The 13,167-nt window shown below is 59.0% G+C and overlaps 2 protein-coding genes across 5 annotated transcripts in view; one reads left to right on the top strand and one right to left on the bottom strand.

Annotated features, from left to right (window-relative positions):
* NECAB2 (N-terminal EF-hand calcium binding protein 2) overlaps positions 1-6,744 on the top strand; it is a 71,174-nt gene extending 64,430 nt beyond the window's left edge. For all 4 annotated transcript variants that reach the window (XM_057364587.1, XM_057364589.1, XM_057364586.1 and 1 more), the window contains 8 exons: positions 1,795-1,931; positions 4,565-4,683; positions 4,792-4,871; positions 5,180-5,236; positions 5,338-5,450; positions 5,742-5,819; positions 6,195-6,286; positions 6,481-6,744. In XM_057364587.1, coding sequence (XP_057220570.1) covers positions 1,795-1,931; positions 4,565-4,683; positions 4,792-4,871; positions 5,180-5,236; positions 5,338-5,450; positions 5,742-5,819; positions 6,195-6,286; positions 6,481-6,509 — 705 coding nt within the window. In that variant the 3' untranslated portion in view covers positions 6,510-6,744. The remainder of the gene's footprint in view (positions 1-1,794; positions 1,932-4,564; positions 4,684-4,791; positions 4,872-5,179; positions 5,237-5,337; positions 5,451-5,741; positions 5,820-6,194; positions 6,287-6,480) is intronic.
* Positions 6,745-6,777: 33 nt separating this feature from the next.
* Positions 6,778-11,091, bottom strand: SLC38A8 (solute carrier family 38 member 8). Its single transcript, XM_057364590.1, is given in 10 exon segments — positions 6,778-7,442; positions 8,176-8,227; positions 8,420-8,619; positions 8,701-8,954; positions 8,956-9,096; positions 9,317-9,374; positions 9,702-9,806; positions 9,953-10,106; positions 10,195-10,393; positions 10,897-11,091. Coding segments are annotated over 10 exon segments (1,455 nt in total). The 3' UTR covers positions 6,778-7,345.
* Between the last annotated feature and the right edge of the window lie 2,076 nt (positions 11,092-13,167).

Here is a 13,167-nt window from a genome sequence, read left to right as displayed (position 1 = left end):
GTATGTGGGGAGTTCGTCTGATTTAAATGAATGTGTGAATCCCCTGTATGATTTTCCTAAAGCTGAACCAAGATTATGGTCTGGAGTCAGGTTGTAAAAAATCCAGACCCCAAGAGGCAGCAGTCTGAGCAGGGCTGGGTGTGAGAGTTCATCTGTAATTACAGCACAGGGCCTGATTAACATATTCACATTCTCATCATGGGCAGAGTGCCAGCAGGGCCATCCCCACGGGGAGCAGCCGAGGAGGGGGCAAAAGAAATGAGTTTTGATTCCAGGAGATGATGGATGGGGCACCCTGCATGGCAGAGAGCCTCAGCATCACCATCAGCACGTTGTGCTTCGCCATCCACCGAGGGTGTCATGCATGTCCCCCAGAAACGCTGTGGCTGTGATGGGAGAGGAACAAGTTTTCTTGTGTTAGAAATCATTAACTGCTGCTAATTGAGTGCTCAAGAAGCCATCAAGAAACTCCTGCTTCCATAYCAAACCAGGGGTGAGAAATCAGCCCTGTGATCAGTTTCCCCAAAGGGTTTTTCCATCAGCTCATTCTTCTTTTATGATTTAATATGGGAGATAAAGGCCCTCTGGGTTCTTGCAGAGCTGCTCCAGTTGCCATGGAAATAACCCTTGTTAATAGTTTCACCATAGAACAGAAATAATTTGCTTTGGGGAGCTCGGGGTGCTCGTGTTGCGCTGCTGCGTGTTCAGATATCCAGCGGTGCTGGGACCACTCCCGGCCCCTGAGTGTGGTCACTGCTGATGGAATGCCGGGAGCCAGGGGCATCTGTCCCTGTCTCATGGCTCCAAAAATTTGTGAGTCGCTCCCAGAGGAGTCCCCTGCCAGGAGGTGCCAGCACACCAGGCCAGACTGCCCAGCAGGGTTTGCCTGGGCAATGGGCTGTCCCAACAGACACTGATGGCTTGGAGTCGGCAAAAAAGTGGCACTGGCAAGCTTGTGTTTAGGGGAGCCTTTTTTTCACAGCAAATATTTTCAGCTCTGATGCTGAGTGAGTGGTTGGCTTCAGCCAGACCTGGTGAGGTCARTAGTTACTGGGCTGGCCTTGGTCTGGTTGGACTGGGGCCAGATGAGTTCAGCTGGTTGGAGTGTTGACATTGAATCAAGGCTGGATTGGTTGGGTCAGTGTTGGCCAGGCTGTGCCAGTGCCCACGCAGTCGTGGCAGTGTCCCTGCTCTGCTGGTGACTGTCAGGAGGCGCAGGAACAGGGCTGTGCCAGGGGCAGGGCTGTGCCAGGGGCAGGGCTGTGCCAGGGGCAGGGCTGTGCCAGGGACAGGAGTCAGCAAGGCTGTGCTGGGAAAGGGGCCCTGGCTGCTTCATGCAGATCACTCGTGCTATTAAAACATTTTTATGTGTTCTCTGTCTTGAAAAGGTTTGAGTTACCCTGGGAGCTTCTGCCACTCAAACAGCACATTGAGCCCTGCTAATCACCCCAAACCCCTTTAACTCTAGCGCTGGGTTGGCCATTCTGCTCTGGACTAGGGCACTACATAACGTGCTGAAACTCCCCGAGCAGGGATCTCCAAAGTACAGGAGGGGCCACTTTTCACACCTGCACCCTCTGGCTCTTGCCCTGCAAGGCAATAGCAAAGTAATTTAGGATCATACTAAAGAGAGCAGCTACGGGCTTAGGGGARCACCCTTTGGGATCACATTGCAGGRACACAAAGGGGAGCAGTCTGTKCATGGGGTGCTGGGCGGGTGCTGCCCTGGCTGGGTCCCGGTGGTGCTGCGGGGACAGCGCTGGCACTCACCGTGCTCACCCTGTGCCTCTGCAGGTGTACGAGAGCGGCAGCAACGTGGACCAGTTCGTGACYCGCTTCCTGCTGAAGGAGACGGCCAACCAGACCCAGTCCCTGCTCAGCTCCGTGGAGAGTGCTGTGGATGCCATTGATGAGCAAACCAACCCCGCCAGGTCTGCGGCGCTGCCAGCTCCCCTGGTGCAGGAGGGAGGACGGGGAGGAGGAGGAGGAGGAGGAGGAGGAGGAGGAGGAGGAGGATGCTTTCATGGGGTGAGGGAGGTGCAGCAGTCACCGTGCAGGAGCAAAGGGGAGCTGGGCCACTGGCTACCTTTCTGCTTGCCTCCCTTCTCATTCCCTGAACTCTGAGGGCTTTTCTCCACCTCTCYCTCCTGCCCTGTTCCTTACTGTCCTGCAGACCCCAGGGTCCCCCATAACACGAGCRGTGTGGGGGGATGCAAACAAGGGACAGCACCGCTGGGTGCACAGGGACCCACCGGTCCCACSCAGGGCAGAGAGGTGGCTGTGCCTGAGGTGTGCTGGGGACAGCCACCGGGGCAGCTTCCCGTGCCAGGGATGCTGTCCCTCCTGCTGGAGCAAGGGACAATCAGCGAGTGCAATCATCCAGAGGAAAATGGGGCTTGTGCACTGAGGATAGGTGGCACTGTCCTCTGGTGTCATGAGGCACTGTCCCCATCCCAGCCACCCAGCTAAGGTTGGGCCTTGCAGAAGGTTTCCCCAGTGCTGCCAGGGTTAAATTATGAGGAGTTCCCAGCAGCATAGGTTAAAGCTCAGCACAGCCCCTCAGTGTCAGTGTCACTCACCTGCCCAGAGTGCCACCAGCTGTAACCAGAACAGGGTGCTATGGAAACCGTTTGTCAGATGTTTGAGGAACAAACCCCTCTCCTGCCCTTCCTTCATGCCAGGAAGCCTCAGGATGCTTGTAGGGGGATGTTTTGGCTTYCCCAAGCCATGGGTGGGCAGAGGGGCCCATGGACCTCAGAGAGTGAGAATCCCAGCTCCCTCCGAAGACACCACTCCCTGGCACACGGTGAGACTGAGCAGCCCTGCCACCATCTCACCAGCTTTTCTAGGAGCAATGCTGTGGGTTTCACCATCTCACATCTCTTTCTTCTCTTTATTTTGTGGCAAACCATGTACAAAAACAAGTAGGAGCTCCTGGGAAGCAATGAAAAGGAAACAACCCCAACACCAGGCAGAGCAATTGGAGCCCATGAAAGACTTTGCTGACTTTCATTTGCTGATGTGTGGGCCCAGAYCATAATGGGGAGTATTGTAGCTGTTTTCTCACCAAGACAATAGCTAAAAAGAAAAATAAATCCCACAAAAAAAATTATCTCCTGCATCTGCATGAAGACAAAGAAGTGGCCTAAAAAGCACCAAAATAAAGGGCTGTAGAACAAAGTGCAAAGGCAGAGGTCCTAGCTTGAGACAGCTCATTAAACTGTGATTAAAATAAATATCTGTCTGTTTTTGCCTAATTTCCTGTCTATTGACAGGAGATTATCCAGGACCAGCAGCGGGATAATTACATAACCTGTAGCAAAGGGATGYTCCTGCCACCTTTATTGTTGTTCTTGCTTCCTTATCTTGGAGATGTTCTTTGGGACCAGATCCGCACACTGTGTTCCTGTGTACAGTGGAGCCCACGCTGGCTGATATTCAGGGTAGCTGGGGAAGGAGCACCTGGGGCTGTGCTCTGSAGGATCCAGGTGCCAGGGGAGGGACAGGAGGGCAGGGAGATGCTGGCTGGTGTGGTGCCCATTGGCTMCAGGGCACTCAGCATGTTGTCTCCAGCTGGGAGCTGCTTGACTGAAAAAAAGATACCAAGAGGAGCCAGGGCTCCCAGGCAAATCTGTCAGCAGTCAGCTGGCACAAAGCTGCTCTCGCTGGAAGGAAACACCCTGAGCTGCTCAGCCTCTCCCCATGTGGCTCAGGCTTCCTGTTGGCGAGAAGGAGAGGGTCATTCTTCCCCAAACCCATTCCCATGTCACACACTGGATGGCAGCTGCAAGCCCTCGTGAGGATGGCAGGGCTTAGCAGTCCCTCTGGCTTGCAAATAAATGAGATCCTGGGAGGAATACTGAGGATCTGGGGCTGGATGCTGGGTTATGGATGCTSCATCTGTGGAAGTGTTTAAGGACAGGTTTTTTTAGTTTTCAGTAGCCTCCAGGCCCATAGGCTTGGTAGACCCAGAGAAAGCAAGCAGGGTGGAGGAAATGCTACAGCGGGTGTGTTGCCACTCTCCAGGAGAACTGCAGTCTGTTAGTGGGAACACAGCCAGGCATCTCTGCCCCTGCTCACAGGCAGCGGTTCGGGCATGGGGCAGCCTATGTGACAGCTCCTTTTCTTGTCTGAAAGTCACCAAAGCCATTGGACTGCAAAACAAACCCCAGCAAGGTGCAGCCAGCCAGCTGGGCACTGCTACAGGGGCCCGAATGCTCCATTGCTGCATGTGTCTGCCTRGGACAGAAGAAGCCCTTGAGGGCTGCTGGTGGTGCCATATGGGGGGCTGTGCTGTTCCATAAGCAGGAGAGAAAGTGATGAGAAGAGCCCTCAGGTGCTCCTCTGCCTCTGACCCACTCCCCACACTGGCTGGTGCCAAAGAAGGGTGCAGGAAGGGGCCCTGCGCTGCCTTGGCACAGTGTGGGCACTGCTGCCCTCCAAGGGGGCTGCCAGAGCTGCACAAAGGATGCCCAGGGCTGGCTCCTCGCCCAGGGCTGGCTGATGCCACTCTGTGCGTGCCCAGCTCTGCTGTCCTGACCCTCTGTGCACTCTCTGGTTGCAGGCACCACCCCAGCAAGGATGGTCACAGCATGAGTGACCCCTGGTACGACAACCCCGTGCCCAGCTACTCCCCCAGCACCTGGATGGTCCCCAGGGAGCAGGGGAAGAGCTTCCAGGCTGGTAAGTGCTGGCTGCTGGGCTGGCTTGGAGYAGCCAGGTGCCAGCACGGGGCTCTCGGGGGTGCCTGCAGGTGCCCCTCACTCTGTCCCATCTCCTGGCTCTGCGCAGGTTCCCCCGACRCCAAGGCAGAGGGGCTGGAGGGCCAGATCAACAGGCTGGCCAAGCTGATTGGCAAGCTGGAGGACAAGGTAAGGGCCAGCRTTTGCCTGCGTGGGGCTGTCCTGGATCCCAGGGACAATTCAGGGGCCTTGCCCTGTTTCAGGGCAGGATGAGGACACGGTGTTGGGGATGTCAGCTGCTCTGGGAGCACAGAGAGCTTCTGCAGAGGGTCCTGGCTGGAGGGCACAAAGGTGCAAGCAGCTCTTGGGAGGCCCTTCCCTGCASAGAAAGGGGCACAGTCATTGCAAATAGAGGGGACAGAAACCCACCAGGCAGRGAGGGGGACACAGCCTCAGCCAATCTACCCCCGCTCTGCTGCTTCTTCYCCTTCTCCCAGACCCTCTGGTTTGACCTGCACCAGCGGCTGTCGGACAGCGAGAGCACGGCTTGCACGGTGAGTGTGCTGACCACCAGCCGTGGGGCAGCACAGAGCCACTCTGGGGGGTCACTGTGTTTGTGGGTTCTCACGTGTCGCTGTGTTTTGGGGCCTGGCAGTACCTGCTCCTGGTGCGGAAGGAGATGACGGTGTCCCACAAGCACCTGGGCGAGTTCTGCAGCTCCCTGAAGCAGTACCTGAAGAGCGTGGCTGGGGAGCGGGACTGCTTCCAGTGGGTACCATCGGCATCCTGAGGGGCTTGGCCATGGGGGGCTTGGGGTGGGCTGGAGCAAGGAACAAGGGCTGAGGCAAAACAGCCAGGGTTTGGGATCTAGCTATGCTCAGCCACCACCAACCCTTTTGCATGGGCTGGGGAGTGCTGGGATGGGGTGGGGGGGTACCCCTACCTGGGCTGCTGGGGCTGGGTCCCCCCTCAGTAGCCCACCCCAGAGCACACCTGTGGCTGCAGAGGGGGGAGGGATGCCCCATGCTGGGGCTCACCCCCTCTCCCTGTTCCTGGCAGTGTCACCGCAGTGAAGCTGCCTGATGGGGTCACCTTCATCGTGTATGAGTTCTGGGAGACCGAGGAAGACTGGAAGAGGTAGGGGAGGGGGTGAAAAAACCACCCTGTTTKGGCATGTGTGGGTTTGAAGGGTTGTTAGAGCAGCTGAGCCCCGAGCTCTGTCTCATCTGATGGCATGACTGAAGAGCTGTCTGTCTGTCTGTCTGTCCTAGGGCTGTCCCTATAAACAGGACAGGGGGCTTGGGGTGGGTCTCTCCACYTCCCACCTGGTGATGCCTTTGAAAGGGGTGGTGGGAGGTGCCACTGTCCTGCACCAGGGCAGAGTGTTCTGCCCAAGGGCAAATGAGCAGGATTGCTGGCAGCGAGCCCCTGCCAGAGTCCGTGGTGGTGTGGGGACTGGGATGGTGTTTCGGGGGGGCTGGGTGTCACCCACTTTCTCCCATCTGGGCACAGGCACCTGCAGAGTGCCACCAGCAAGAGCTTCCAGCACGTCAAGGTGGACACGCTGAGCCAGCCCGAGGCCATCTCCAGCGTGGCCGTGCCAGGTAGGAGAGCAGCACCCCACAGGGTGGGGGACAGGGACCCCTGGGAAGCCAGCAGCTCTGCAGTTGTTGGGGAGCGAGGGTGGGCAGGTGGCATGGTGTGGAGGACAGCATGGGCTGAGCTGGCTGGGCCGGGGTGGGGGTCAGGGTGATGTGGGGCTGGGCAGGGCTGACCCTCTGGTGATGTTCCCCTGCAGCTGCCTGGTGTACCCTGAGCCGAGAGTGACCGTCAGTGCTGGGGGGCCGCAGCCCCTGTCCCCTCTGCGGGGTGGCCGTGACCCCCTGCATGGCTGGGGGAGGTGTCGGTGTGACCTGGCTGCAGTGAAGGAAACCCCCGTGTGTGTACCCCATCCCACAGAGTCCTCCCTCTGCTACCCCATCACCTGGGTCATCTCTCCCTGGCATGGGGGGGTCTCGGGGGAAGGACTGCCAGGGTTTGGGGAGGGGATCCAGACACAGGTAGGCAGGGAGTGGGGGCAGTGGGTATGGGCAGGCACCAGGAAGCAGGGATGGGAGGGGATGGGAGGCTGGAGCCCCCCGGAAAGCAGTGAGTGGGTTGGGGGTCTGTGCTAGTCCCCAGGGGCCACCCAGGGAGGAGACTGGGAGGGTTGAGGCTGTGCCTGGTGCAGGGATGGGGACCCCTGTCCCAGGGGGAGCCAGGGTGGTGGCAGAGGGGGGTTTCCCTGCTCCTAAGGCACCCCTTAGTCCTTCTCAGGCGTGGGGGTCCCATGGGGTTTCCTTTGCATGTGCACAGTTGCAGCTGGTGCCTTGCAGGCATGAGGGTGGCTGCCTCTCCTCCTYCCTGGGCTCTGTACTTMTGTCTGTGTGTCTGTCTGTCTGTGCCAGCCCCACGCCCACCCCGCTGTGCGTGGGGGTCCCTCGGGGTGTGCGGCACAGGACCCTTGTCAATACCCTGTCCTGTCTTTATTAGCCACTGTACAACKGGGACGGTGATGCCAAATAAAACGGCCATGGGATCCAGCGGTGTGGCTGTGTCTGGGACRTGTCCAGGGCAGGGTGCTGGGGGGTCATGGTGGGAGTCACGATGGGGATCTGTGCCCCTCAGCGCAGCAGCCCCAGCACGGCCAGGGCAGCGCTCTGCCCGCAGACAAAGGCACCGCCCAGAACGGAGAGAACACCCCAGGCGATGAGAGCAGCCCTGCGGAGACACGAGGGAGCTGCTGGGGTAGAGCTGACCTCAGAAATRGCCACCCCTGGGTACCCCTACTCACCTTCTGCCTTGGCCCCTCCAGCACTTTGCCACTCTTTAAGGCACCCTCATTGCTCCCCAGACATCCATGGGCCCCCCAAAACACCCTCCTCACCAAGACCCCAAGGTCTTGGGGTGCTCCCTCCCCCCACCATGGGGGAAAAGACGCCCCACCACATAACCTCCATCCTCACTCTGCTGCTCCCCCAGGGACACCACAGACACACCTAAGCASACATCCCAAAACTTGTCAGGTCCCTCTAACACGGGCTGCTGCTGTGCCCCAGCCCCTCCAGACAGGAGCTGTGATGGGATCGTGGCACCCTGGCACAACAGACACTTTGGAACACCTGATGGTCTCCTGTCTCAGGGCACCCTGCCCTGCTGACCCCCAACCTGACCAGCCCCCACTGGGTACCGCAGTGCCACCAAAGCTCTTCTGGCCCTAAAGTCACTCTGGGCAGCTCCTTGATGCCTGGACACAGCGCTGGTATCCAGGCACATTCCCAAGCACATTCCCAAGCAGGAAGTGCCTGTAGAACACTTCCCTCCATACCCAAATCCCCCTCCCTGCAGGGCTCCCACCTTGACCAGGGTGACCCCCAGGGATCTGCCTGGGGATCCACACCCTGTCACTGTCCCTTCCCTTGCCCCCAGCACTGCTGGACACGCAGGCACTCACTTTTTGCGTGGTCCGAGGCTGCGGGTCCCAGTCATGCACACGAGGCACAGCCCTGCTGGCAGTGCAGAAGCTGAGCCCCCCAGCACAGCACCCCTCACCCAGCCCCATTGCACCATCCCCCACAAACACAGCCCTGCACCCCCAAAATGGGGCCWGGACAGGCCACCTTCCACCCCAGCACATCTCCCACCCCTGGCACCAGTGACGCCCCAGTGCTGCCCTTTCTCCCTGTGCTCCCTCTTGCCTGGGAAGATGAAGATGAAGAAGGCGCTGATGCCCCCGATGAGTTCGATGACTTTGCCGATGTCAGGGACGAACAGGGCGATGCCGAGTGTGGCAGCCATCCAGGTGACCGTCAGTGCCACCCGGCTCCGCCGCTCGTGTGCCTCAGAYGCTGCCACGGCCCCGCGCTTCGGGGTTGCCCACAAATCCTTCACCACCGATCTGGGAGGATTGCGGGGCTGATGGCACTCACAGGAGCTGCACCCACTGGGGGGACACCCAGCTTGTCACCACCCCCCTCACCTGCCCAGCAGCACCACAATGGGGTAAATGGTCACAATGGAGACGCCAAAGAGCAGGCGRGCAACAATGACAACGGGGTCATTCCCTGGGTAGGACATCAGGACATCGGAAGCCACGGCCTTGCCAAAGGTCAGGTAGCCATAGAGCCCTGCTGACAGGGAGGTGGGGGTGGGCAGCCGTGCAGTGAGCAGGGCAGAGGAACCCCGAGGAGGATGGATGAGCYGAGGGGAGAGGGGACCCCCAGGGCAAGAAGGGGGTGAAGGGTTTGGCGCTGGGGTTACCAGTGAGGGAGTAGATGAGCAGACAAATGAGCATGGAGAGCACAGAAACGGTGACCCAGTGGGAGAAGCTCTGGTTGCGCATGCTGCTGTAGATGGCCACACATGCCTCRTGGCACTGCAAGGCAAGGGGGGACAGCGCTGGGGACAGCCCCCACCCCCAGCATCCTCCCTCCCACCTCCAGGTGCCCCATCCTGCTCTGCCCCATTCTCAGGCACTCACATCCTGCCCCACAGCCACCTCCAGTCCCCTTCTGCTGCAACATGCRCTTCAAGGGATGGCATCCCCATGCCCCCATGGCGGGGTAGCTGGGGCCAGAGGGGCCAGGGTAACCTACCTGGAAGCCAAAGCAGATTGTGGGAATGACACTGAAGATGGAAGTCCAGGAGGAGGACCTGTGGCATGTGGAGAGGAAGCACAGAGAAAAGGGCATGAAGCTCTCATGGAGAAGAAAACTTTGTGTCATAAACTGAGCACCCTGGATGCTACTACAGGAATCTCTTGGGAGATTCTGGGAGAAAGGGTGATTGCTGGGTTGAAAGCTGGGGCTGGGAGCTACCATCCTGTAGCTGTACCATCCTGTACCATCTGTGAGCTGTCCCCAACTTGCCCCCACCACACACAGGGCCCAGGGCCACCCCGGCCTGCCTCCAGCCCTGCCCCGTGTCACTGCTCATGTCATGGAGGTCAGGGTGAGAGGGACATGGGGCTGACTCTCCTACCTGGTGGGCTGGGGAGGCTCAGTTAAACTCAGGCTCTCTGCCTGCAGGTAGTATTTCAGGATGATGACCAGAGTGAGGTAGCAGGCAGCCAGTGTGCCCAGGATGCTGCCAGGGATGGGAGAGCATCAATCAGGACACAGCCAGGAGGAAGGAAGGGGGGACTCCCATGGCTCCACAGGTTCCTGGGAGGAGATGGCCCAGGGTACAGGGTGCCTGGGGGTGGGCCACCACAGGGATAGCCCAGGTRGTACCTGGAGTACTTCTGGAAGCCAATCTCCCTGGGAACAGAGAGTGGGAAGATGACGAGGACACAGAGAGCCGAGAGGGTGAAGCGCTGGTCCACGTACCAGGGGGGCAGCTGGGGGGCCCCGCTCAGTGTCCCATTGGGGTACAGGGAGTCACACACTGTGGGGGGCAGCAGGGGGTCAGGATGTGCCCATCCTCAGACTTCTCTGGAAAACCCTGGGGGACACGTCGAGAGGAAACAACTCACGTTTCTCCAGCTGGTCGCCCACCACCCTGAGGAGGGCCACGGAGATCATGAAGAGGTTGAGGAGGAAGCAAACCTCACAGAGCTTCCCCACGGCTGCCCCRCACACAGCCCGGACCACGCCCTGGTAGGTGGGCTGGGCGCTGAGCGCCGCGGCATAGCCCAGCACCGCCAGCCCACTCACCAGGAACACCAGCGAGCCCTGCGGGGACACACCCGGCAAGAGGCATCACGCCGACACTCCGTCACCCCCAGAGCAGAAGGGGACCCAGCAGGGACCAGGGAGCCCAGGGACCAGGCCACCGGCCAGATTACCTTGTGGCCCTGGGTAGCACAGGTCAGCAAAAGGATGGAGACAAACCTTATGTGCTGCTTTGGGTTTAGATTTGGTTTTTTTTGGCATGTATGGGGGAAGACACCCATTTTATCTCGAATTGAGCTACAAGCCAGCTACAACTGTGGCTTCAGCAAAGGTGACACCCTAAAGGTGACACCACAACAACCTAAGGCTGTTGCACCGCTGCCCTCGCCCCGTCGGGATGGTGATGCCGTGTGAAGGGGGTTCCCGCCAGCTCCCCGAATAGCGGAGCAGGTGATTCCCTCTCCCTCCGCCTTCTCCCCACCCGGCACCCCTCGGCTCCCCCTGGGGCTGCCGCTGTCCTCAGCCCCTCGCCCCCGTGTGCCCCGGCCCGAGTCCGCTCTTACCAGCTCCACCAGGAGGGCGGGGAYGGCCCCGCCGGCCCTGCCGAAAGCCCAGGGGAAGCTCAGCAGCCCCGCGCCCAGCGCAGACTTGAGCAGGATGAACACGGCGCCGGCGGAGGAGAGCCCGGGCGAGGAGAGCCCGGCGGAGCCGCCCGCCGCCGGCAGCAGGGGCCGGSCCTCGGCCGCCGCCCGCTCCATCACGGCGTGTCCCTCGGGGCTGTGTCCGGGAGGGGAGCGCGGCCCCTCCGCAGGGCCCGGGGGGCGGGCACGGGCAGCGCGGGCGGTGGGGAGGGGGCGCCGGGGGACGGGCGGGACGGAGGCGGCCGTGGGAACCCCCCGGCAGGAGCTCACCCACGGACAGCCCCGTCCGGCTCACAGCCCCTGCGGCTCCCGAAGCTCCTACAGAACACGGCATCCCTTCAGCTCCCAGCGCGGGCTGGGGGATCACGCTCTCGCTCCCCACGGAATTCCCACCACAGGGCCAGGTGGCCTCCCTCTTCCTGCTGTGTTCAGCCATCCATCAAATGCCACCACGGGGCATTACGGAGCATATGGAAGGGCGAGGCAAGGCAGCTCAGCGCACACCCTTCAGTACTCGTTGGGTGCAGGATGAGGCCAGCACCCCTGCATGTCCCCACAGCAGCTAAAAACCCACGGGCACTTTCCTGCTCTGGCAGACCGTGGGCAGGAGCCATCACATTCCAACCACCTGCTCCATGCAGGCAAAGGGGATGCCAGGACAACAGGATGGGGTGACTGATGCTGCAGAAAACCTGTACAGAGGAGGCTGCACCCCACAGGGATGAGGTGCCATCCTTGCCATGGGGGAGACACAGCAGCTCCTGGCACATGCCACTACCCCAGGGCTCAGCACACAGGCCTGGCATTGGCTGACAGCCCCTAATACATTTTTGATTTCCCAAATATGTGCCCTTCTGATCTCGGTAAGACGGATAAAGAGACTTTAATCAGCTGCTAGGAGGAATTATGGATGGCTAATTGTGCCTGCCACCTCCATTACATCTCTGCCGACTACAGGATTTATAAACACTTAAAAAAACCCTTCCAAGCCTTCATTAGCTGCACACCAAAGGCTTCGGAAATAATTGGCSCTACAACTTAGAAATTGGCCACTGGGCTGTAAAATACCAGCCACTGGGAAAGGCTCTTAATTCGGACTGGCGCTTTGGTACAGCTTGATTCTGGTTTCAAGGCTGCAGTGGAGCTATAATCTCTCATTAGTGCTGCAATGAGGAGCAAGTCCACTCATTAGCAATGATCTGAGAAGGGGCACCAAAGCTTCCCAGTCTCCCTCTGACAGAAGAACCTCAAACCAAAGGGGTGCAGCTCATCTCCCACACCAGCACAGCAGCCCCAGACTGCTTCTCTGCTCAGTGACTCTGGGCTCCCTCCCTTRTATTTTTTCCCTTTCTCCCATTTATCTGGATCCTCCAATCCCTGGGCTGCAAGCCATAACCCGAGGGCCCATGTGGGTTGGCAGCTTTACCTGCTGCTGTGTCCCCTTGGCAGGTGGAAGAAGTGCTGYTGATGTTTTCCACATTATTATCTTTGAAGACTGTAGAAGGTACAAAAATGCAAATACACAGTTCTTGTTTTGCACAAATGAAAACACAGACCTTGTGAGGTCTGGCCCTTGAGATTTCACACCTTTACTGATAGATTTTTTACAGCCTTTACTTGCACAGCTGCTGCTGGCTGTTCCAACAAGAGATCCCARTGCCACAGGTGAGATGCTGAAAACCCCCTCCCTATCATTATGGATCTATGCTCAGAGGGGGAGGAGCAATAGGCTCCAGCCCCACTGGGATAGCACAAGCAGCCCAACCTCAGGACCATCTTCCCAGCCCTAACAAACTTCCACTAATGGATTCAAAGCTAAAGTTCAGTGCCTTCTCTGCCATGGCAACAGGACATTGTCTCTTCCAGAAGAGAAAYGCTGGAAAAAGGCAACCACTCCTGAAGTCAGGGAAAATTGGTTTGCCCAATCTTTTCTGCAGGACACTCATGCACTGTCAAACCCTATCCATGGCTCCCTGGATAGGCTTTTCCCAGACTACATGAGCAAAGTTCTCTCCTGCAGTGCCCATTCCACAGCCCACCACCATCCCTGACTGTCAGCCCTAAGAGAATGGGTGCAGTCAGACTGCCCAGCAGGGCTGTCCCTGCCTCCTCTTTCTCCAGCCAAGCCCAGAGCTGCCCACAAACTCACCCAGGACTGTTCACCAGTGCAGGGTGCCATTCCATTCATAAATA

Source organism: Malurus melanocephalus, unplaced genomic scaffold (assembly GCF_030028575.1).
Source record: "Malurus melanocephalus ecotype Western Australia unplaced genomic scaffold, MMel_1.1 scaffold_40, whole genome shotgun sequence".
NCBI classification, from domain to species: Eukaryota; Metazoa; Chordata; class Aves; order Passeriformes; family Maluridae; genus Malurus; species Malurus melanocephalus.
Note: the sequence above shows the minus strand (reverse complement) of the source record. Positions and strands in the feature narration are given on the sequence as shown.